General features: G+C 38.8%; 1 protein-coding gene across 4 annotated transcripts in view; it reads right to left on the bottom strand.

The window, feature by feature from the left end:
* Positions 1-26738, bottom strand: part of Rab3ip (RAB3A interacting protein) — a 50544-nt gene that overhangs the window by 14705 nt on the left and 9101 nt on the right. For 3 of the 4 annotated variants that reach the window (XM_008823705.2, XM_008823704.2, XM_029558989.1), the window contains 4 exons: positions 17250-17530; positions 16094-16352; positions 7565-7660; positions 246-323 (listed from right to left, as the gene is read on the bottom strand). In XM_008823705.2, coding sequence (XP_008821927.1) covers positions 246-323; positions 7565-7660; positions 16094-16352; positions 17250-17500 — 684 coding nt within the window. In that variant the 5' untranslated portion in view covers positions 17501-17530. The remainder of the gene's footprint in view (positions 1-245; positions 324-7564; positions 7661-16093; positions 16353-17249; positions 17531-26738) is intronic. The other variant, XM_029558990.1, reaches the window with a different exon arrangement.

Raw genomic sequence — 26738 nt, 5'->3', positions numbered from 1 at the left:
AACCTGGGTCCTCTGCAAGAGCAGTCAGTGCTCTTAACTGCTGAGCCACCTCTCCAGCCCCCAATGTTCAGTATTAATGATATCTAGGTAATAACTATTTTCTCTTTTGTATTTTTTGTAGTTTCCAAACTCTCAAACACTATTTTTATAATCAGAACAATATCCAATACATGTTAAGGTATCTTTGAAGCAATAATAACTAATGTTCTTCCTATTTTGTAACAGTAAAAGCAGGAAAAACTTACTTTCCCTTGGGCTTCTTTCAGCTGTTTTTCTGCGGTCGCCTGCTTGACATTTGCTTCTCTTACCATCTTGTGAGCTTCCTGAAAAAGTTACTTAGTTCAAATTTTGCATTAACGTATTTAGCATCCATTCTCAAAAAAATCTTTCACCAACTACCTATGATTGGAGCACTGTGGAAAAAGCAGTTAGCACCAGCTAGACAAGCAGTCAGGACTTAGGACTAGGTACCCTCTACTCGGCACCTATCACCACCCACAGTGCCAGCAAAGTTGATTTCAATTACTCCAAGGACTGTGAAGATGAAAGGAAAAGATAATGGGCACAGGCCAAGGCCAAGGCCAAGTACTCTGCAATTATGCATCTGTAATTTGATCATGGTGCATACGTGCATGCATGTGTGTGTTAGTCACAGGAAGACTACACAGAAGGCGCAAGTAAAAAGTGTTAGTACTCAACAGTACAGTTTACAGGACTGTCAACCGAGAAGTATCAGTTGCCAACAAACCATTTATAAAATGATACGGGTAACAATTTTGAAGAACAACCTAAAAAGGAAAATCAGATTTTACTTTTCAATAAGGTATTTTTAAAATATTTTACTTATTGTTTTTGTTTTATGTATATGAGTGTACTGCCTGCATGCATGTAAGTGCACCCATGTTGTGCAGTGCCCACAGAGGTCAGAAAAGAGTGTCAGATCCCCTGGAACTGGAGTTACAGATAGCTGTTAGCCACCATGAAGGTGCTGGGAGGTGAACCTGGGACCTCTGCAAGAGCAGTCAGTGCTCTTAACCACTGAGCCATCTCTCCAGCTCCAACTCTTTATAATTCAACAAACATGAAACTCCAGGTATTTATTCCCCTTTAGTCATACAACATTAACTGAGGACAGCTCTTCGTGAGGTGCTGCTCCAGGTACTGATAATATACAAGGGACAGAGACTAAGTCCCTGCTCTTAAAGAGCTTATATTCTGGTGAATTCTAACAACAACAAAGCAGGGCAAGAATTCTGAATTTTATCCTAAATGAAAGATGAAGTCATTTTTTTTAAAGGAAGAGATAATATGATCTCATATTTTAAAGACTATGCTGGTGTGTGAAATAATCTATAGAAGATTAAGAATGGACTGACAGTATGGGATGTAAGAATTCATATTTTAAAAATTCAATTTGTAGGAGAGTCAAAAACATTTAACAAGTACATAATCTGACAACTTGTGGGCTGGTACGTGGCAGGGTGGAAACTACCTGAGTCTGACAGTGGTATTCCCTTTTGTCCCTTCACTCCTGCAGCACAGTAACAAGGAGTTCATATGTGCACGTGAATTTCAGACCTTAGTTTAAGTAAGAGAATGTTTACTATCAATTGTTTATAATGAAATGAGATGAACCACAAAAATATCCATGCACCATTATGCCAGTTTGGCAGAGGCCTTAAGAACTGTCAAATTTAATGAGTTAAGCATTTTCCCTTTAAAAATAACAGTTGTTTCAGATTTGCTGAATTTTTCTGGGATACATAGTAGCTGTCAACAGAAGACTATTTGACAGATATTTCCAAAATAATAAACAGATCTAATCCGATCTTTTAACTATAAAGACAGACATAACACTAAACAGAATTCCTGTTAAAATGGGTAGAAATGGACTCTGTTTTCATTGTCAACTGCGAAATTTGGATCAAACCTCTTATGAAGAATAAATGGATAAGCTGACACTTAGAGTATGTTTGAAAGCACTAAAGAGCTAAAAAATAAAATTAAATTAAAAAGTAAAAATAAAGTGAACAATTAAAACCAAGATCCAGAAGCAGTAAACCTGGGGTGAGGCAGGGTTTAAGATGACCTTTCTGATCTCAATAGGGACACAGTAAAAGGTACAGGAAAGAAGAGCTACCCTGGAGCAAAAACAGTATCCGAAAAGATAAACTGAGTTTTCAAATCAAGACATCACCATGTAGAGTTGTTAAGAGTTGAATTTTTACTATTACTCTGTCCTTCTGAAGGTAAAGTAGTTTTAAGTACCATCTACACCACTTTTCCCATCTGTGACCTATTTTGGGTCAGGAAGTTTTTACAATGCTGAGAACATACTTCTACAAAATGGCAAAAGTATGTTTAGGACTATTTCAGAAATTGTTGAAATTCTGTCTTAATCCCAAACTAAAATTCATTCAGTTTATACGTGTATATATAACTTTTATTAATTTTCTTTGACAATTTCATACAGATTTTACTTCTTTCTAAATTGTGTTTTCACGAACAAATTTGTGTTTACAGCTGATTTTAATATTTTATTTTTAACTTGTGTAATTTTTTTCATCTAATTTTCATGTGTGACAAAGTTTTTAAGGTTTTTTTCTTCTGTTTATTTTTATTATTATTATAATTTTTTTTTGGTCTTTTTTTTTTAGACAGGGTCTCCCTGTAGCCCCAGCTGTCCTGGAACTTGCTATGTAGACCAGGCTGGCCTTGAACTCACAGAGATCCACCTGCCTCTGCCTCCCAAGTGCAGGGATTAAAGGCATGCGCCACCATACCCGGCAATTTTTTAAAAATATTTTGTTATTTTTATTTTATGTGTATTGGGTATACTGCCTGCATGTATGTGAGCGCACCCGTGTCATGCAATGCTGTGGAGGTCAGAAGAGGGCTTTGGATTCTCCTGGAACTGGAGTTAAGGACAGTTCGTAGCCGCCATATGGGTGCTGGGAATCGAACCCGGGTCCTCTGCAAGAACAGTCAGTGCTCTTAACTGCTGAGCCATCTCTCCAGCCCCTATTTTTATTATTATTTTTATTTTATGTGTATAAGTGTATTGCCTGCATGTAGGTAGGTACACCCATGTTGTGCAACGCCCACAGAGGTAGGAAGAGGGTGCTGGATCCTCTGGAACTGGAGTTACGAACAGCTGTTGGTAGCTGCTGTGTGGATGCTGGGAATTAAACTCGGGTCCTCTGCACGAGTACCCAGTGCTCTTAACTGCTAAGCCATCTCTCCAGTCCTTTTTTCTCCATTTAGAAAGAGAAATTATTAGCTCAGAGGCTGGACAAAATAGGCTGTTTTCACCCTGAGGCTATAATTTGCTCACTTCTGATTACTTTGTTTTGATGTGTATAGACTTACAAACTTTAAAAATAGAATCCTTCCTAGCTAGTAGTAAATCCAAATAAAAGTGGTAAAAAAAATTTTTTCCCTGATCTTTAAAAAATAATGCTTAAATGCAACATTTTCTAATTCATTTTCAAAAATAATCTGTTAGAGGCTGGAAAGATGTCTTTGGCTGTTCTTGCAGAGGACTCAGCATCAATTCCCAGCACCCACATGGTGGCCAACAGTAATTTATAACTCCAGTTCCAGGGACTCCAACATCCTCTTCTGACCTCTGCGGGCAATGCACAACACAGGTGCACTTACATACATGCAGGTATGTATAAAAAAAAATTTATAGACAGAAATTTAGCAAAATATTTTCTGGAAAACAGGGACATCTGGGGACATAAATTTGACTCAATGGGCCTTAATATATGACAGAACACAAGAAATCTAAAATCCTCGGGGGCAGGGGGGACTATGACAGGGCAGATAGAGAAGGAATCTAAATATGATTAAGATAATATTGTATGAAATGCACAAAAATTCAATAAAATTAAAAAGCAATCAAAATTTTAAAATTAATTAAAAAATTTACATATTTTAAAAGGAAAAAAGAAAAATTAAAACATTTTAAAAAGAAAATACTTTTGTAATACTATAAAAAATTCTATTTTCATTGTTATCTTTTTAAATTTTTGTTTTAAATGTATATATTAGTATGTGTGAGTACATGTATATAATAAATAAGAGCTGAGCCTAGTGGCATAGGCCTGTACTTCCAGCTACTCAGGAGACTGAGTAGGACAGACCACAAGTTCAAGGCCTGCCTAGGCTACAGAGTGAATTCAAGGCCAGCCAGGGCAACTTCCATCTCAAAATAAAAAGCAGAGAGAGCTAAGGATACAGCCAAGCAGAGCACTTACCTAGTATGCATGAAGACCTAGGTTCAATCCCTAGTATCACACACTAAATATATAAACAAAGAAATAGCTCTTTAAATAGTGGCCAGCACATAGATAGCTCCCAATAAGTGTATTAATTACTCCCTGGATCAAAAGCTTCATCTAGTTAAGAAATGATGGTGGCTTGGAAGATGATTTGCTTTATAATCTGGAGTTACAAGACTACTAATAGACTGAATATGAACCAGAGAAAGAGTGGCCTCATGTTAACTATTGTGGCCTAAGAAAACCCAAGTGCCAGCTATTATTTTCACAGTACTTAAAACAAGAGTTAGGGTCATGAATTTGAGAACAGCATTGCCAGTAGCCTTTCTATTGCTAACTGTTCTTCATAGATAAAATAATAATATCCTTATGTTGAAAGAATACTGGGCATCAGACATACACTGAAGTTGACTACACAACATAAAAACCATCTTGGGACTAGGTCTCTTTTTCCACATTAAGTGTACAGTACTTTATAAAGCATTCTTCCAACACTCATCACTTTGTTATCTCAAATTGGAGATACTAAAGATATTTAACATTAAGAGTTTTTGTACATATGTGATACTTCTAAAAGACTTGATTTTTGTATAAAGTATAATTCTATCCCAAGTTATTTATCATTCATCATGAACTCTTAACAGAAGTATTCAGTTTGAGTTTATTCAGAAAAAGCTTAATTCTTAATGGGTAAACTGAAATTGTGACAGCACAATTAATACCACAGAAAAACTTTCAGCACAATTCATAAATAACTAGTTTGAATACAACTTTCTTCATTACTGAAATTATCTTTAATTAATAGACTTAAATTTCCAAAGGGAACTCAGCATCAAGGCTATTAGCCACTGCTAGGTTAAGAACAGGGCAGAACATCCCAAACTGTTGATTTTTAGATACATATCTTCAGTACCTGCACAAAGGCTGCATTTGAGGGAGGAGCTTGTCTATTCTTACTTTACCTAACAGTGTACAGAAGCGCAGATGTATGGAACTAAGTAAGACTCAAATTCAATGCAAGCAGTCAGAAAACAAAATTAACATATTACTAATATATCTGCTTTCTTACCAAATAGACATGTATCATTAAAAAATTTTCTTCTAGCCAGATATGGGAAAAAAAATGTCTATTTCTGTATAGTTATCTATGTAAAGGATGCATCAAGTCACATGGTGGTTGTTACAAATCTTTAACCTCCCATTCTTTACATCCTAAAATTTACTCATTTCTATAGACTAGATAGCATTTGTTTTTAAGTAATCATGAAAGAAAAAGAGAAGGTAAAAAAGGAGAGGGAGATGGAAAACTCTGTATAACTAAAGATGTCCTTTCCAATGCTACTTGTAATGATAAAAACAGTGGAACCAGCCACAATGATACATTATGACTATCATTACATACAGGGACTGAAGGGGCTTGGAGAGACGGCTCTGCAGTTAAGAGCATTGGCTGCTCTTGCAGAGGACCCAGGTTTGATTCCCAGCACCCACGTGGTGGCTAACAACCATCCATAACACCAATTCCAGGGGATTCGACGCCCTCTGCTGACGTCCCCGGGCACTGCACCACATGAGTACACTTATATACATGCAGGCAATACACTCATACACATAAAATAAATGATAAATAAAATAGCCACTAAAAATATCTGAAAAATAAATACAAAATATACTAAGATTACAGCTATGAAGGAAAATATGCACACCTCTAAAACTGAAAACAGGTGTTAAATAAACATTATAAAGCGTGATGGGTTTTTTTGCTTTAGAGTTCTTTTATTACACTAAAAGGTTTTTTGTTTGTTTGTTTTGTTTTTTTTTTTTTACTTTATGTGTATGAGTGTATTGCCTGCATGTATGTAAGTGCACTTGTGTCAGACAATGCCAGTGGAGGTCAGAAGATGGGGTTGGATTCTCCCTGGAATGTGAGTTATACACAGTTGTTAGCTGCCATCTGGGTGCTGGAGCTCTGCAAATGCAGCCAATTGCTCTTAACTGCTCAGTCATCTCTCCAGCCCCCACAGTAAAAGTTTTAGGAATAAGTTTTTAGAGGGGGAAGGGATATTGCTAAGTGATAATACCAATGGCTATTCCAGTTACACATCAGTGTTTTTGGTAAGGAACTTCTAAGTCTTAAGGTCTTAATCCAAAGGAAACACTGTCTAGCACAAGTTCTTTACCAAGAAAGTATTGCCTGTTCCCCTCCCTCTATTTTAAGTTGTCAAAATGATCCAATGGCATTACTAGCATTTGGGGGGCAAAGCCTATTTAATGTTAATTTTGTCAATTTGATTGGATCACAGGGTGCCCAAATCAAATATTATCAAACATTATCCTGAGTATTTCTGTGATGGTGTTTGGGGATGAGGCAGACTGCCCTCTATAATGAGAATGCATGTCACCCAAATCAGAGGAGGGCCTTAATAGAACAAAAGGCTAATCTTCCACTTAGTAAGAAGATCCTTTTTGCCTTCAGACTCTGAAACACGGTTCTTCCTGGTTCTCAGGCCTTCAAATTCAGACTGTTTTGCCAACCCACCCTGCAGCTCCCAGGGTTTGCCAGTCTCCTAATCACAGCAGCCAGTTCATTAAAAGAACAAGTGTGTATCTCTGTCTCACATACTCTGTTGTGCCCATTTCTCTGTGCTAATGACACTCCTACTGAAAGTCAAGGTTCTAGATGGGTAGAAAGTGTGGTTCCAGGGGCAGACTGGGGATAATGAGGTATGCCTTTTAATGTTCCTCAAATCACCCCACAGCAATGACTACATATCAAGTGTTTGTCATCATTATGCAATCATTTAAAAACAAAAACAAAAAAAAAAATCAAAGTAGCCCCTAAACAACCATTAAAAATTAAAAACTAGCTGGGCATGGTGGTGCACGCCTGTAATCTCAGCACTCAGGAGGTAGAGGCAGGTGGATCTCTGTGAGTTCGAGGCCACCCTGGTCTACAAAGTGAGTTCCAGGTCAGCTGGGGCTACAAGGAGACCTTGTTCCCCTGACCCCCCCCAAAATATTAAAAACTAGAGTTAGTGTCTTTCCTTTCACACATACATTTTTAAATTATCTGATACTAATAACCTATAATGTTTTTATTTTCCTCTTCACATCATTTAAAATTAGAGACTACATTTCTTAAAGATGTTTTCTTTTGTGCTTAGAGGACTCATGAATATACATGAACTAATCACATCCTTTTCAAGATTCCATCAACAAACAATTCTACCAATATATAAAGATCAGATGTTGCTCTTGGCCAAGATGTAGAGACCAACCTCAAAGAGACTGGCTGTGAGTTCCTCTAGCTCCTGCCCAAGTTGGTCGCGCACTTTCGAGAGTCTCTCACATTCTTCGTCTTTTAACTTCAATTCCTACAAGAAATTGATAATTCTGTTTTATATTCTTAATACTTATTAATAAAGTTATAAAATAATACCATCTCCTACATGTTCACACTGAAAAATGTCTAATACCTGCTAGATGGAAGGCAATCAGATAAATTTCAACTAACATGTTAAATTATCATATTTCTTTCATAAAATATCCAGAATGCACAAGATCTTAAACAAAACAGGTAAAAGAGAATCCTCACTAATCTCAGGCTATAAGAGAACACGTCTCCACTGCCCACAAAGCAGATCAGTGTTTGTGTAAGCGCAACAGAAGTGAAAGAGAACCTCAAAAGCAAGAATAATGAACAAATACCTCAAAATATGAGGACTCTATCTGTGGGGAAAACTGGAAGAAGGAAAACTGAAGAGCCTATCCGAGAAAAACAGGAAAGCAAAAAGGTTTCACAAGCCTCACTTTCAGGTGAGTATAACCAGCTGTATATTCCATCCTGGAGGCAGCAAGCTGCTAGAAAACCCTAAGCTCTCAAACATCTCAGAAGTGGTCAGCAAAGAGCCTAGCTGAGGACAGTTTCACCCTAAAGGAAGTCCTTTTCCAGAAAACCATCAGAAACAATGGAGGAGAGAGGTAGAGAACAAACAGAAGCAAGCAGTTCTGGGGTGCCACTGTTCAGTAGGGAGACTACAAATAACAATGTACTGAACATTCTAAAAAGCCGAATGAGGGATTTTGCCAATTTTGCCAACAAGAAAATCTAAAGCTCTAGATATATTTAATATGATTTAAACATGTACCTACATATTGAAACACCACATAGTAACACATTAGTATATATGGCTTTTATGTTTTCTGTCCTTTAAAGAATTAAACACAAAACCAAGTTACCAAGCCAGGTATGGTGGTGCACACCTGTAATTCCAGGATTCGGGAGGCACAGGCAGTAGGATCTCTGTGAGGCAGATCTCTGAGTTTGAGGCCAGCCTGGTCTACATAGTGAGTTCCAGGCCAGCAGGGGCTACAGGAAGACCCTGTCTCAAAATGACCGGAAAAAAAAAAAAAAAAAAAAAAAAAAAGCCACATTACCTATAAGGGGAAAAATCAGATCAGTCTTAAATTTCAACAGCAACATTTTGTGCTACAAAGTAATGAAGTCATACTCAATACTATGAGCTAAGTACTTTATATCTAGTCAAAGTATCCTTCATGTGAAAGGTCGAAAAGCTGCAAAGTAGTATAACCCTGTAAGACCTCAGGAAATGTCTCCCCTATGAACCTTGTTGACTCATCAAGCAGAGACCAAGTTTCAATGACCAAAGTAAAAGCTGCAGAAGCTTTTATTAGGACTAAGTTTTCACTAAAGTGAAAAGGACACATACCTAGACTCCCCACGGGGGTGGGGAGTATATGAATGGGAATGAATGGTTAAGCCACAGATAGGAGTTGGTATTTGCAAAGAACATATGTGACGACCTATTATCCAAAACATGCAAAGAATTCTTAACAACTTTAAGAGGGAAAAAAAAGAAACTAGGGGCTGGAGAGATGGCTCAGGGGTTAAGAGCACTGGCTGCTCTTGCAGAAGACCCAAGTTCAATTCCCAGCACCTACATAGCAGCTAACAACCATCCCTGGTATCTCCAGTTCCAGGGGATCTGATGCCCTCTTCTGATCTCCACAGGCACTGCACATCATGGATGCACTCACACACATGCAGGCAATACAGTTAGGTGCATAAAATAATAAATATTTAAAAAGTAGACTTTAAAAATAGACAAAATACAAGAACAAGACATTTCACTAAAGAAGATACATAGATAACAAATAAGCCTATGAAAGATACTCCACGTTCTCCTCCATTGGGAAAATATAAATTAAAATGAGATACCACCAAGCACCCATCAGAATGGCCAAAACTGGAACACTGACATCAAATGCTGTGAGGACATGGAGCACCGGGAATCTCATTCCTGGCTGCTGGAGTACAAAGCAATGCGGCCACCCTGGGAAATGGTCTGACAGTTTCTTATAAAACCAGACATACTCTTACCATATAGTCCAGCACTCACTCTACTTGGTATAGACCCAAAGGAGATGAAAACTTAGGCTCCCACAAAAAACTGCACACAGACTTTTAAGGGACTTTATAATTTCCCAAACATGGCAGCAGTCAAGATTGTAGTAATTAACTGTGGTAGATCCAGACAATGGATGAGCATTCAGGGCTAAAAGGAAGTGAGCAATCCAGTCATGGAGAGATACTCAAGAAGGCATACTAGTAAGTGAAAGCATGTCTGAGGCAGCTACACACTGTATTTTCAACTGCAATATAGCCTAAAAAAAGGAAAACTGTGGAGATTACAAAAAGGTCTATGGTTTTGTGGGGGGAGGAAAAGAGAATGAAAACGCAGAGCACAGCGATTTTTAAGGTAATATTATATTGGTGGGCTCATGTCATTATATAAGTGTCAAAATTCACAGTATTCACACCACCAAGAGTAATCCCTAATATAAATTTGGAATTTGGGGGATGAGTCAATGCAGTTTTTTTAGCAAGGGTATAGTTAAACTTTAAAAAGATGTCTTTAGGTAGTATGTTCAAATGTAAGGTGCTGAAACCAATTAGCCTTCAGATGAATGCACTATTGGGAGAGTCAGAGCATCACACTATACACAAGAGGGACGGGGTCCGGAGAACTGAGAAACAGCCTCAGTTCCCAAGGAACAAAGGGAATTTCTTGCTCCTATAGATTTGGGGGAAGGGGCTATCACAGCATAACTCAGCCTACACACTAGGAGTCCAGGAAGGCACTGATAAAGAGAGCAGGGTTATAACTCAAGGCAGTTCTGGTTCCCTTGCACTCCAGGCCTTGTCTGGCCTTGCTCACAGCTGCAAAGTGAGGAGGGATAATTCAATTCTGTAAGAGCTGTAAGGTCACAGCATGTGGCCTATCAGCTCCAAAGCTGCTCCTAGAGAGAGGCTGTAGGTGTGGTCTGATCCTTGGGAAAGTTGAGTGGCGGCTAGAGGATCTGTTACCTAACATGTAACATACTCTTGTCCAGGATGTTAACAGTAAGGGAGTATATGGGAACTCTACTTTTTTTCCAGTTTTTCTATAGTCTCCAAATTTCTCTTAAATGATAAAAGCTTTGGAAATATACTCTCTCTCTCTCTCTCTCTCTCTCACACACACACACACACACACACACACACACACACACACACACACCAAGCAAAAGATGAAATTGAGTGTCCTAACTTTTTAAGTATTAGCTGGAAGTGAAAGGAGACACAGCTTGAGGTTCATGAATGATTTATGTAACCAACGTAGTTAAGACCACTGAGATTAGCATGAACATGTGTACCTATGGTGAGATGATGCAGGAAAAAAAGGAAAGAAATATTAACCCAATAATCTTAGTGTATCTAAGTAGAGAACAAGCATCTATAGAAGAGCTAAAATGTATGAACGCCTTTGAGTAAAAGTATAAAATTGGGTTAGTTTAAGGGAGGGGGGAGGGAAGGGTATACCAGGAACCTAGGGGATAAAGGGAAAGAAGGTGCTCAAGAGAGGTAGGACCATAGGAGAAGGGTATTAGTAAGGGAGAAAGGGGAGAAATGGGGGCACCTTAAGTGGGAAAACCACGATGGAGGGGTGAGACAATGCGAGAGATAAACAATGCCTAGCTAGTTTTGAAAACCAGAGAGAACCATGTTACTCCTATAACCTACTGACAAATTATACATAGCAGATCAAGAAATATATGTCTAGGTAAGGTTTATCTGAGAACAACTGGTCTTTGCCCAATATTTATCTACATGACTCACAGTAATTAAAAATACCAGACTGGTGGAACTAACCTTCTTGGGTGTTTAACAGACATACTTTGAGGTCTATAATAATTTGGTCAGAGGGACATAAAGGACACTTTTTGCTCCTTGCCCTCCTAGGTCGACTAGTTCCAAGGGACTATGAGCATCTCTCAAAATGTCCTATAATGGTGGTGGGTCACCTATCCTCTTGATCAAGGAGGCTGAGGAGACCCCACGAGGTGGACTTGAACTAGTGTCTAGTCTATAAAGAGGAGGGTCAACACAGAGGAATCATTTCCTCCATGCTTCCAAGTGAAGCCAGCCACGGTCCAGCAGGACCTTTGACTTATCTTCACATAGTCAGAACTGGTTAAAGAAAGGGGCCAGGAGCTCCTCCCGAGCCCATGTGACCCCTGAGGAACAGATCCTCAAAGGACCTTAAGAGTAAAAATAAATCGGTTTTATCTGGACCAACTTTATGGCCTTAAACACCCAAAAGGGAAAAAAAAAAAAAAAAAAGTAACAACTAGAACACAGGTCTTTAAGCTCAGCTCTTGGGAGGTGGTGGTGCTTTCAACAAATACTTTGTGTTAATAAATCAGAAAATCACGTTGGTGTCAGAGAGACAAAAAATAAGACCAAATTCATGATTTTCATGAAGTCATAGTCTACTGAGGGTTGTAAGCTTTTAAACAGACTCGGAAGGAAATGTTCAAAGCAATGATGGGTATATTAGGAAAAAAATGAGACAAATTAAAGGAAGGCATGAAGCAGTATGCTTTGTAGCAGCTGATGAGGTGGGGATGCCAAAAGAAAGGTAGGTTTGAGATCTGTATCAAAAAGCCATCAAAGTCAGGGTAAGAAAGGAGACTTACCTTAAAAGCAAAGGAAAAAGATCTAAAAATAGATTATCACCAGCATGCATGGACAGGAAACATGTTAAAGATGTCCTTCAAGCAGAGAGAAAGTGATACCAGTTGGAACACATGAACAAACAAGTCGCATGGGAAATAGCTCATGAACACCTAGGTAAAGAAACTGAAAATTCTTTCTCATTATTTAAACCTCCCTAAAAATAGTCAAGTGTTTAATGCAAAACTAAATGTATTGTGGGGTTTAAAATATATGACAAAGTACATGACAATCACTGCATTAAGGGCTGGGGGGGAAAATAGAAACTACACTTTTATGATTCTTACAGTAGGTGCTAGAGAGACAATTCAACAGTTAGAAGCACTGGCTGCTCTTGCAGGGGACCCAGGTTCAGTTCCCAGCACCCATGTGGAAGCTAACAACCATCTGTAACTCCAGTTCTTGGAGATTCAGCACCCTCTTCTGGTCTCTGCGGGCATTCTACACATGTGGTAAACTTACTACATACATGCAAACAAAACACTCATACACATGAAATAAAAATTAATAATTTTTTTTAATTAAAAAAGATTCTTATACTATACATAAGATAGTATGTCACTGAAAAGTAGACAGCAACAAATTAAAGGTGTATACTAAAAATTAAAAACTAATACAAAGGGAATGAGAGGAGGAAGTGGAATAAAAGGGGATCAGGTGGAACAACAAATATAACAGAAAGAGTAAAACAGATTTAGCCAAACTATACCAATATCACAGTAAGTATAGTCTAAATGTAAATTAAAAGACACACATTATTAGAAAGGATAAAAAGAAACTCACATTAAGTAGGAAAATAGTAATAAGGTATAAATGAATGAAAAACAGGCAACTAAAAATAACCAAAGAATAGCCAATGGCATAATTTTGATTCACAAGGTGACAGAATTTAGAAACTACTTTCACATTTAAGTCCTCTTTAAGTCTTGAGACCTTTTCATATATTTTAAATCTCACAATACATTTTTATTTTAGCATTAAACACCCGATCATTAAAACTACTATTGTGTTCATCCTAATAAAATTCAATACATATACCTTCACATCATAATCATTTGAGTTACCTCAATATCTCTCTAAAAGGGCTGGAGTGATGGCTCAGTGGTTAAGAGCACTGGTTGCTCTTCCAGGACCAGGGTTCAGTTCCCAGAACCCACATCGCAGCTAACAACTGTCCCTAACTCCAAGTCCAGGGGATACAACCCCTTTTCTGGTCTCTGTGGTTTTGTACATACACAGTGCACTTACATACATATATGCAGGCAAAACACTCATATACATAAAAACAAATTAATTTAAAAACTGGGGCTGGAGAGATGGTTCAGGGGTTAAAAGCACTGGCTGCTCTTAAAGAAGACCCAGTTTTGGTTCCTAGTACCCATATGGTGGCTAGCAACCATCTGTACCTCCAGTTCTAGGGGATTCTACATCATCTTCTGGCCTCCCTAGGCACTGCACAGCAAAGGTGCACTTACTTACATGCAGGAAAAAACTCATATACATAACAAAAAACAAAAAAAAATTCTGATCTCTAAAAGCTGCAAATGAAAGATTTCAAAAGCAATTCCCGATAGACCTTAGAGATTAGCAATTTATTTTGTTCAGTAGGTAAATACAATATTTTCAAAGATGGATATATATTCTTGATAGTTTACCTCTGTATAATCTGTGATTTCACTAAAATACCGTATATTAAGACAATAAAGTCTGAGGCATATGGCAGAAGCAAAACGTAATCACAACTCATGCCCACACCCTTCCCTTTAGAAAAAAATCTTAAAAGGCTATTGATTTTTCTTCATGATAGATATGCTTTAACAAAAAGTATTAACATATCCAAAAAGTTATTTAATCATTAACCATGTAATGAAGCACTTACAAAGAAACATGTTATACCAAGCATTGTGCTATATAACACTAAGTACTGTAGATTCTTTTTAAAAAAGTTGTTATGCTCTTAAGAAAAAAACACAGTAGGGAGATGGTACAACACATCCCTGAGCAAAGTCATGGAATGCTAGAAATTATACCTACCCTAAATTGATCTACCTTCTTAATTTTCATAACATAAATTGTGTGGGGGGGGTATTTGGCCACAGCTGTCAAACTTATGTATGTAGAGTTATTTATACCATTCCCAAGTTATATTTTTACTGTCTGTAGCTGTGGTGATAGTCTGTTTCACTCCTACTATTAATAATATGTATCTTTTTTATGTGTTAGTCCTGCCAGAGGCTTGTCAATTTTACTGTTGTTTTACAGAATCTGTATTTTCATTCATTGTCTCTGTTCTCCTCTTGTCATTTTACTGAATTCTACTCTCACCTTCACTATTCATTTCCCTCTACTTGCTCTGGTTTTTGGGTTTTTTTTTCACTTTTAGGTTCTTAAAGTGAGAACTTAAAATTGTTCAAGGCTTTTCTTGGGCTGGAGAGATGGCAAAATGGATGAGTGCTTGCTACACAATCTTCAGGACTAGAGTTCAGATCCCAATACCATGAAACAAGTCAAGCATCAGCTCTGAGGCAGGGGCAAAGATGGGAAGATCACTGGCGCTTGTTGGCTTGCAGACCAGCCAACAAAGCACAAGCCCCAAAAGGCCAGAGAAATAGCTCAGTGTTAAGAGCACTGGCTGCTCTTCCAGAGCCAGATTTAGTTCCCAGCACCCACATGGCAGCCAACAACTGTAACTCTAGTTCCAAGGGATCTGATGCCCTTTTCTGGGCTCCACAAGCACCACACACATAGGTGGCACACCTATATACCTGCAAAGTATTTATACACACAAAAATGTAAATAAATAAAAATTTTTTTAAAATACACAAGGTTCAGGGAGAGACCCTATCTCAAAGAACAGGCAAAGACTGATAGAGGAAGTCACCTGGCCTCATCTAATGGCCTCCACATTCACATAGGCACACATACCCACACTCCTATGTGTGCACATATACTTTCACACATACACACACACACGCACGCACACACACGCATGCACACACACATAATCTTTTACAAAAGACTTCCTGTTTTCTAAAATTATATAGCTCTTGCTGCAATTTAATGCTAGTCACAGGAAAAAAAAAAAAAAGAAAGATATGGTCACAAATTTGGAAAGAAATTTTGAAGAAAAGCAAATGGGAAACAGACGATTTACCAAGAAAAGAAAATTCTCCAAGATAAAATACAGAAAATATTCACCCAGCAGAAGAAAGGTGATACTAATAAAACAATTCCTCAAAATAAAAAGAATTAGACTGATGGACTTCAGGTGCCTGACACCAAGGCAGCTGCATGATAAGGAGATGCCAAGCTGCACGTGGACACTGGCCCACAAAGCTTGTGCCAGAGAACACAAGGCAGAGAGCAGTCAATGTGGAGCGTCAGCATCTTGTTCTTCCACTTCGTTTTCTCAGACAGGGCTTCTTATCCAGCCAGTTTCACAGATTTACACATGCTGGCTAATGAAGCTGAGTCCACGTGAAGGGTACATGCAGAAATGCACTGATATCAATTATCAGTGGCCCTACCTACAAGTAGCCTTTTTTTTTTTTTGGTCTTTTGAAACAAGGTCTCCCTGTAGCCGCAGCTGGCCTGGCACTCACTATGCTCACTATGTAGACCAGGCTGGCCTTAAACTCCCCAGTGCTGGGACTAAAGACGTGTGCCACCATGCCCGGCAGGAGTAGCAATTTCTAACAAAAAGTGTGGAAGGATAAAATTGTTTTCTTACCCGCTGAGCTTTTGCAAGTTCCTCTTTTAATCTTTCGTAGCCCTTTTCTCTAACTTCGAGAACAGATGGGCTTCGTAACCGGGACAGACTATCCTTACTCAACCCAAAAATATCATCACTGCCCAAACAAGTGTCTGTGATAGTGGCCCCCTGTAAGAACTCCCTCTCTGCATTACAGCTGTCCTTTCTCAGAGTTAATTTAGTTAGTCCCGCCGCAACTCCAGAGGTAACAGACGATGCTGGGTCCGAAACATGAATGCTGCAAAGGAGAGAAACAGTTTCAGAGAACAGTATATGCTAGGAAGAAACAGCATAAACCGCAGCTCAGATGAACTGCAACTTGGTAGCCCCTGTATTTAATTCACAGCAGGTTCTCAGTCATACCAGCTGCATTTGAAGTGTTCAATAGCCACATGTGGCTAATGGCTGTTGTTCATATTAGAACCTCAGATTTGTTTTCATGATCACTCTAAGTTCTACTGGGTCACCAATTACAACCTGAAGGCTAAATCAAGCCTGCTATCTATTTTCATGAGGCCTAGGAACCAAGAATAAATGAAAACAAATCACAATACTTTATGGCATGTAAAAATTATGAAATTTCAGGTTCTATACAAAATATTAATTTTTAATATTTTATTTATTATCTTTATGTGTATGAGTATATTGCCTACATGTAGTCAAGTGCACCCGTGTTGTGCAATGCCTGCGGAGGATAGAAGAGGCTTGTCAAATCCCCTAGAACTGGAGATACGGACAGTTGTCAGCTGCCATGTGGGTGCTGGGATTCGAACCCAGGTCTTTTGCAAAAACAGTCTGTGTTCTTAACCACTGAGCCATCTCTCCAGCCTCCATGACATATTAAGTTTTATGGGGACCCAGCCATACTTATTCATTCACATACCGTCTACAGAGTCTTTCACACCATAAAGACAAAACTAAAGAGTTCAGAAAAAAAAGTGTATGGCCTGCAAAGTCTAAACTACTTATTGTCTGGCCATTTATGTAAGTTTGCCAATTCCTGGTCTAAGGACTGAAATGTATCACTGGGCATATTTATATTATTCAAACTTTCTACAATCGTAAAACTTAAGGCAACCAAGCAAACAATTTTTTCAAAACAATAATCAAAGTAAGTGTCTTGAGGAGCTCCTACCTGATACTAGATATTTCGGCACAGTTTAAACGCCTCGGGGATGAATACACAGGTTGCGTAGGAAGATGAGAAACATCTAAGGCGTTAGCCTGGATAGGAGCAGAGCATAAGGATGAAGGATGTGGCCGGTAGATGACACTTGGTGAGGTAGTCTGCTCTTGAGTTCCTGAGTCACACACACCAAGAAGGTCTGGAGAAGTAGGTGAAGCAAGGTTTACTTCATGGAAGCCTTCCAAGGGGTCATTAGCCATAGTAAAGTCCTCATCATAAGATAACCTATGCTAAAATCAACAGAATAGAATTATTCTTAGAGAGTTAATTTAAAACTAAATTCAAATATATAATACATAAATTATGAAATTTTTTTAAAGTTAATATAAAATATAAGCTTACAGTCAGGTGTGGTTGTACACAACTTTAGTCCCAGAACTCAGAAGGCACAGGGAGGCTGATCTCTTTGAGTTCGAGGCCAGCCTGGTCTACATAGAGAGTTCAGGCCAGCTGGGACTACAGGGAAACCTTGTCTCAAAAAGACCAAAAGCAAAACAAAACAAAACAAAACACACACAAATACATACACACACACACACACACACACACACACACACACACATATATAAAAGCTTACAATGAGATAGTAAAAAAACTACTTAGCATTTATTAAGTGATCACACAATAAAAATATTACAGATAAAGCAAGCTAATTTGGAAAGAACTTTAAAACTATAGGTAACATCGTTACAGTTGGGAGCAATTAAGTGTGAGGAATGAATAAAAGCTTTCTTACTAGGTTTACCTTTGTTAGCATCTATATAACCTTGGTTAGAAAAAGAAAAGGCAGTAAAGATAAACACACATTCAGAACAAGATAGACTTCAACTAACTGCTCTACCCTGCCTCATACTGGCTGTGAGGTTGGATAAACCGGTATTTTTTATTTTGAAATCATTTTAAATTTACAAAAGAACTACAGAACTTCTGTGTAACAGTCACCCACATTATCAGTATGTTGACAGTTCTGAGTCATTTGAGAATGTTTTAGACCATTAATACATGTATACTATATCCTAATCATAAAAGCATCATCAAATCTAGATGTTAAGAACGAATCAAAATTAGCCGGGGTGGTGGTACATGTCTTTAACCCAGCACTCGGGAGGCAGAGGCAGATGGATCTCTGAGATCAATCCCAATCTGGTCTACAGAGCAAGTTTCAGGCCAGCTGTAGCTAAAGGGAGACCTTGTCTTAATACATGTATACTATATCCTAATCATAAAAGCATCATCAAATCTAGATGTTAAGAACGAATCAAAATTAGCCGGGGTGGTGGTACATGTCTTTAACCCAGCACTCGGGAGGCAGAGGCAGATGGATCTCTGAGATCAATCCCAATCTGGTCTACAGAGCAAGTTTCAGGCCAGCTGTAGCTAAAGGGAGACCTTGTCTCAAAAAAAAAAAACAAAAAAAAAACCTTTTTTTTAATCAAAATGACCTAATGGACAAGTTCCATTACAGCTTCACCAGTCGCTCCAACAGTGTCCTTTACAGGTCAGATCCAGATCTAATTCAGAATAATATGCATCATTTCTCTAATCCCCAATTTCTCTTCTGATGGGATGAAAATGGGTCTAAAATTATTCCCTCCTATCTCCTGGTTGCCATGAACATTAAAGACAACCCCTTAAGGTACTTAGTGGAGCACTATATTCCTGGCACATGCCATGACCTCAACAAATAGTTGTTTTCACAGCCTTTGATAACAAGTGTGCTTCAGTTTCTCCATCAGCAAAAAATACTTTATTCAATTAACATGAAAACCAAAACATGTCTCTTCAAGTTGCTTACTTAAAGAATCTAAAGCTAAAAACTCTTAGAACCTTTTATTGATTTTTCACTATCTACAGAAGAAAGTCCAAAGTTCTTAGCCTGAAAGTCATCTTTGATCTGAACCTAACCCCCACTTCCAATCTGGACTACAATATGACCATGTATAAACAACCAAAATTCTATCAACTAAACTTACAAATGTCTAATTTCAAACCAAATAAACTCACTAACAGTAAATTTATTGATAGCAAATGATATTCTCAAAGTGTAACTAATCCCTATTTGTTATGCAAAACATTCACTATACCAAATGAAAGCTCAAATACTCTGAAATTTGCTTTTATATCCAAAAAACAATTTTTTCTCATAATTCGCCCACAAACACAAGCCAAGAAAATATCTTTAAAAAGTGAGTGTGTGCGTGTGTGTGTGTATATTTCATTTTCACTTGAATGAATATAATTCACTGATTCATTTTGAGGTAAAAACAAACAAACCTTTGAATGTGCTTTCACGGAACTGACTTTTTTCCACTTGCAATTTCATACATACATAGACTATACTGTGCTCGTATCCACCCCATGACCCTCTCTTACTGCCCCTACCCCACTCTGACTCCTTTCTTCTTTCCTACTAGCCCTGCTCCTGCTCCTCATGTCATTGTATCTCATTTCATGATACAGGTCTTATACAGGTAACCACAGCTGCTGTGTGTCCATGATTGCAACACCATGCCAAATCCAGAAGATAGCATTTATTTCCATCTTCTGGCTCTTATAATCTTTCCACTTCCTCTTCTGAGTTGTCACTGAACCTTGGAGGAGTGATACAGATATTTCATTTAGAGCTGAGCAGTCACTTGTTCTAAGCCCTTTGATCAGTCTCTGCATTAACTTTCACCCTCCACAAAAAGCAGCTTCTTTAACATGGACTGAGAGCAGTCTATAAGTATAAACATAAATGTTAAGGAGGCAGTGTGCCTACATGTCCATTTAGTAAGAACAGATGGGTATGCACTCCCCCAGGGCCTGTGTACTCCCCAGTCACAGGCTTCTGACCAGGTTTACAGTTTCAGGCTTATATTCTCACCTGTAGAATAGTCCTCAAATCCAGTGAGGAAGCAATTAGTTAACCCCAAAACATTCTTGCTAATACTGGACTAATGGGCATATCCTGTTTGGCAGGTCTACAGCCAGGAAAGACCACTGATGACTTTGCTCTCCAGGCAGCCTGCAGAGCATCTTCTGGCACTAAGTGAAGACGAAGAGTCTAGCTCAGTTCCGGCTTGACTTCTGTGTCCTGTATCTAGTGTATGGGGTCTTCAGCAAAGGGATCTTACCATCCACTTCTGGTAAAGTAACCAAGAGCAATGGCAGTAGCCTTACTTAAATTGGCTTTTTTTTTGGTCTGCCTCCCAAGTGCTGGGATTAAAGGCGTGTGCCACCATGCCTGGCTAAATTGGCATTTTTATCAGCAACTATGCTACTTCCTTTCTTCTATCCATGCACATCTAATTCACCCGATTATACCTTAAAGGTTCACTGAATAACAGGGTATAACAGCATGTCATTTCTGGAATGCAAAATGGTACAATCCTCGGGAAGAAAATGTGGCAATACCTAGCAAAACGACATGTTCATTAAGCATAAGTCTCAGCATACTCATAGGGCTTTTCCCAAAGATAAGCTGGAAAATGAGAGTAAAAGGATAAATGCATCATTTGTAATAGCAAAAGAGTGATTTAATAAGCTGGGGTACATCTTCATTATGAAACATTACTTGTGTATATAAAGAAATGAATAGTATCTAATGCTGTGAAAGGACTTGGGGATATACTGACAAATTTAATGTTTGCACACACATGCATGATGGTGTGTGCATGGGTACCACAGTATGTACATGGAGTCAGAGAACAACTTCCAGAAACTGGTTCTCTCCTGTTAGGTTTATGTTTGTAGCAAATGCTTTCACTTACTGAGCCATCACACCAGCCCATAAGCTATTTCTTACTCTAAGAAAGGAGAATAGGGGCTGGAGAGATGGCTGAGGAGTTAAGAGCACTGACTAATCTTGCAGAGGACCCAGGTTCGATTCCCAGCACCCACATGGCAGCTACGAACCTTCCTTAACTTCAGTTCCAGAGGAATCTGAAGCCCTCTTCTGACCTCTGCAGCATTGCACAACACAGGTGCACTCACATACATGCAGGTAATACACTCATACATATAAAATAAAAATAATAATTTTTTAAAAATGAGTAAAAGTATAAATTTATGTATATGTATATGAAAAATATGTGCATTTATACACATATACAGGTATTTCAGAAATGGAAGGTTACATTTAAAACAAAGTTATCTATAAGGGAGGGAGAGGAGGGGGAGTGAAAGGGCATGAGCCCAGACTTTTTTCAATGTATTTTTAATAGATTTGAACTGGAGCTTGAACCCACACAAATTACATGGAGATGGTAGTTTAACCAGACACAAAATAATTACTTTTTATGATTTTAAACAATATGGAGTAAATCCTAAGAAAGTATTCTAAGGACAAATTAGTGAAAATATCAAATGATTTTCAGTGATCACATTAGCAGTAATACTGATACTGTTATTCTGAAACTATTATACAGACCAAAATGAAGCAAGTAAGTTAACGTCACTTGGAACAAAGATGTTTTCTAGAATATGAGAAAAGTACACAAATGTAAAATCAAAGAAGTTAAATCTTAAAAAGTCCATAAATCAAAAATACCAGAAAAACTTTCTATTAAAAAAAGTGGGGGAGCTGGAGAGATGACTCGGCAGTGAAGAGTACTGACTGCTCTTGCAGAGGACCCAACTTTGGTTCCCAGGACCCACATGGTGGCTAACAACCATTCATAACTCCAGTTTCAGGGGATTTGATGTCTTCTGACCTCTGCAGGTACCACATGACACAGGTGCAATGACATAACATGCAGACAATACGCTCACAGACATAAAATAAAAATAATAAATTTTTTTTTTTTAATTCCCAAGACTGGAGATGGCTCAGCAGTTGGTTCAGCAGTTAAGAATATATACTGCTCTTGCAGTGGACTCAAGTTTAATTTCCAGTACCCACAACCCTGAGACTCCACCTCAGGGGACCCAACTCCCTCTGACCCCTGAGGGTACCTGCAATCATGTACACATACCCACACACACATAATCAAAATAGAAATCTTAAAAAAAAATTTCTAGGGGGCTGGAGAGATGGCTCAGAGGTTAAAAATACTGGCTGTTCTTGCAGAAGACCCGGGTTCGAATCCCAGAACCCACATGGCAGCTAACAACTGTCCGTAACTCGTTCCAGGGGATCTGACAGCCTCTTCTGTCCTCCGCAGGCATTGCACGACATGGATGCACTTACCTACATGCAGGCAATACACACATACACATAAAATAAAATAAATAAAATACTAATCTAAAAAAAAAATTGGGGCTGGAGAGATGGCTCAGAGGTTAAGAGCACTGACTACTCATGCAGAGGACCCGGGTTCGATTCCCAGCACCCACATGGTGGCTAACAACCGTCCTTAACTCCAGTTCCAGGGAATCCGAAGCCCTCTTCTGACCTCTGTAGCATTGCACAACATGGGTGCACTCACATACATGCAGGCAATACACTCATACACATAAAATAAAAATAATAAATAAAATATTTTTTAAAAATTTCTAGCCAGGCATGGTAGTACATACTCTTTAATGCCAGCTGAGGCAGGCAGATCTCTCTGAGATCAAGGCCAGCCTAGTCTATACAGAGAGTTCCAGGCCTGCTTGGGGGGGGGAGAGAAGGGAAAGAGAAGGAGGGGGATGAGGAAGAAGAGAGGGAGTGGGAAGGGGAAGAGAAGGAGGAGGGGGAGGAGGAGAAGGGGAGGAGGAAGAGAAGGAAACAAAACAAAATAAATGCCTAACTTTATTCAAGGAAAAAGAATAGCAACACTGACCTACTCAGGGGCAGTAAGTACCCACGTGTTCAGAGTAACACCCAGGTTTGGGGCAACTGTGTACAAACACCTTGATATACCAGGAAACAAGAAACCCATCAAATCTACTTGGAGTAATATCAAATGAACTCCCACTAAGGCAATCTTAACATCAAGATGGAAAATATCTGCAGAGTGAAACTCAAATGTGTTTAAATCCATGAGTCTATAATAATACTATAAATAAACATGCATAACCCTCACTGGAATCCTCTGATCAGTGATATAGGATTTTTTTAAACTGGTAAATGAAAGGAAAATGAAGTACTCATTCTTACATTCCTGTATGCCATAGAGCTGGTTAATTCATGGAAAATAATTCTTTTAAAAAAACACCACTTAAGGTGCTGGAGAGATGACTCAGGGGTTAAGAGCACTGGCTGTTCCTGCAGAGGACCTGGGTTTGATTCTCAGCAGCTACATGGCGACAAACAACTGTCCATAACTCCAGTCCCAGGGGATCTGATGCTTTCTTCTGACCTCCTCGGGCACTGCACACCACGGGCGCACTTACACACACCCAGGCAATACACTCATACACATAAAATAAAAATAATTAAAAAAATATATAAAAAATACCACAGGAGTGGTGCTGCAGGACTCAGAGGCAGAGGCAGGCAGACCTCCAAAAGACCCAGGCCAGCTGGGACTAATAGGGAAACCCTGTCTCAAAAACACAAATATAACAAATGTAATTGTGCTGAGTCTAGGCAATAATCACAATAGCAATTAACATCGTATCAGAAAAAGTGCTTCAGGAACTTCGAATGGCAGTACCTAAACCACTGATCGGGTCTCACAAATGGGAAAGGAACCAGCACTGTGTCCTGTGTGGTAAATAAGAAGTCATCATATTCAGGAAGCACTGCCCCTCCTCCACAAACAAGGAAAGGACCCCAAAGCAGTGAGGCCTCTGGATCGGCACTAGTTTATAAGAAATACAGAAGAGAAAGGAATACATAATACCACAGAAATAAAAGCAGAAAAGCCTAGATGCCAATAAACTCTCAAGTATAAGCCACCTGGTTTTATCAATAAAGAAAAAAAGAAGAGGCAGGCATAAGGACTTTATAGATTTAAAAAGGGACACAAAAGACATAATAAAATATAATGTATAAGACTTGTTTGGGGGGCTGGAGAGATGGCTCAGCGGGTAAGAGCACTGACTGCTCTTGCAGAGGACCCGGGTTTGATTCCCAGCACCCACATGGTGGCTACAAACCATCCTTAATTCAGTTCCAGAGGAATCCGAACCCCTGTTCTGACCTCCACGGCACTGCACGACTCGGGTGCACTCACATACATGCAGGCAATCCACTCATACACATAAAATAAAAAGAAATAAAATATTTTAAAAGACTTGTTTGGATCATCTGAATAAAGCAATTATGCCATCGATGTTACTGGAAATTGGTTTCCATTTAGGAGTTAAAATGGCTTTCATGGTTATGTAAAAACAGTATTTTTAAAAAATATTTTATTTATTATTTTTATTTTATGTGTATGCGTGTATTGCCTGCATGTAGGTAAGTGCACCCGTGTCGTGCAATGCCCTCGGAGGACAGAAGAGGCTGTCAAATCCCCTTGAACTGGAGTTAGGGACAGCTGTTAGCTGCCATGTGGGTGCTGGGATTCAAACCGGGGTCTTCTGCAAGAATAATCAGTGTTCTTAACCACTGAGCCATCTCTCCAGCCCCAAATTAAATGTCCACACTGAAGTATTTATAGATGAAACAAGATTACTTAGATTTGCTTCAAAATCATCCAGTGGGAGCTAGGGGGAATAAAGCCATACGTCTACCAATCGCAGTCATACAGGAAGACAAGCTGGCTTCTCTCATAATAAAAAGGCCAGTTTTTAATCTGCAGGTAAATTACCACCACAACTCAGCCAGCCTTACTGCCACCTCCAAGGAGCAAAGCTGACTTCCAATCATAAGGAAAAACAATCACAACAGGGTTCTGCAGATTCCTAAGATGCACTTCTTGTTATTTTTTTCCTTCTGGAAGTCAGAATCTCACAGCAAAAACAGCAGCCAACCTTTACTGAAAGGTAATGGTGTCAACAGTACTAAGAAATTCACATCTTAACTGATTAAATGATACTCTTCACAGTTTCAGTGCAAGAAACTGCCACTTAGAAAACTCAGAATCTCTTGTCAGCCACTCACTTCATAGTACCAAGAGGGACTAACTTTACTGAAAGTTAACTGTGTCAAAAATACTAAGAAATTCACATGCAGTAATTAAATGATACCTTGCAAAGCCTAGTAACTTCTTTAAAAATAACTTTTTCTGCAATCAAAATACACTTTTGACCTGAAAACAGAGGTATCCCTAGGACAACTCAAATCATTTGGATGAGTTGTTGCCAAAGCATCTTAGAAGTTGGGCATGGTAGAACACACCTGTAACCTGGCACTTGGGAGGTGGAAACCAAAGGATCGCCAGCTCTCCTGCTTGAGGACAGCCTGGGCTAAAGAAAGAGATTCTGTCCAAAAACAAACAAAGAAAGTATCTGGGAAGTATAGGATTACTTCTAGAAAAAAAAATTCACACTGTGATTTTTATCTTTTGACAAATCAATGTATCTGAAGATGAATTTGATTCTGTACTCATAAAAACTGCTCAAAGTAAACTCTGGAAATAAACAGATGGCATCAGAACAGTATAGAAATACTCCTACCGGGCAAGAGCTAAGGCTCTCACTTTAAATAATTGCTTATTTTATATTATTGTGTGTGGCACATATAACCTGTATATGCATGCGCATTCCACAACACGGGGGGGGGGGTTCAAAGGACAGCTTTATGAAGAAGGTTCTCTCCTTCCACCCTTTGCATTGGTTCTAGGGACTGAACTCAGGTAAATAGGCTTAAGTGACAAGAACCTTTACCTGATGAGCCAGCCCTCTTGCCAGTCCTAAGGTTCTCTGACTAAGCTTGAAATTATCCCTAGGAACCTATTCAGGCCATTTAGCTTCTCTAAACCTAAATGTCTTCATCTATTTTGTATTGGAACTGGACCTGGATCCTGATGGATAAAGTGGTAAGTGGAGCCATCTGTTAGAGACAGGCAAGGGTGTGACTTCCCAGTGAAAGACAAACAGTAACAATGTGACCCTCAAGATCGGAGTCTCAATTTCTCATATAAAAAATGGACATACTCATCTTCTAGTTCATAAAGCTGTCAATGAGAATTAAGTTAGACAGGATATACAGAGCTGCTTCATGCATTGTACCTATAGTTAAAATTGGTTATTATGATTAAAAGTCATTATTAAGGTGATCTCTAAGGCACTTTCTGACAGAGAGTTGCCATCACTTTGTATCAGCACACACACCACCAATAAGAACAAAAAGCAAAGGTTGTTTAGCTTAAGTATGGTATTAAACATTAAGAGCTGACTGTTCCTAATATTTTCCTCAACAAAGCAAGCATCTATATATGACAGTTAGCTATGAAATGTGTCACTTTATTGTTACAGAAACAGAAATAAGCATAAAATAAAAAAGTTAGGTCAGAGGAAAGGCTAAAGATTATAACTGTGCTAGGCTGGGTATTGTGGAGCATGCCTATAATCCCAGCACTTCTGAGGCAGAGACAGAAGGACTGCAGCAAGTTCAAGGCTAGCCTGGTATCTAAGGTCCAG

Source organism: Nannospalax galili, unplaced genomic scaffold (assembly GCF_000622305.1).
Source record: "Nannospalax galili isolate Female #2095 unplaced genomic scaffold, S.galili_v1.0 scaffold749, whole genome shotgun sequence".
Classification (NCBI taxonomy): domain Eukaryota; kingdom Metazoa; phylum Chordata; class Mammalia; order Rodentia; family Spalacidae; genus Nannospalax; species Nannospalax galili.
This window is presented reverse-complemented; position numbering and strand designations above follow the sequence as displayed.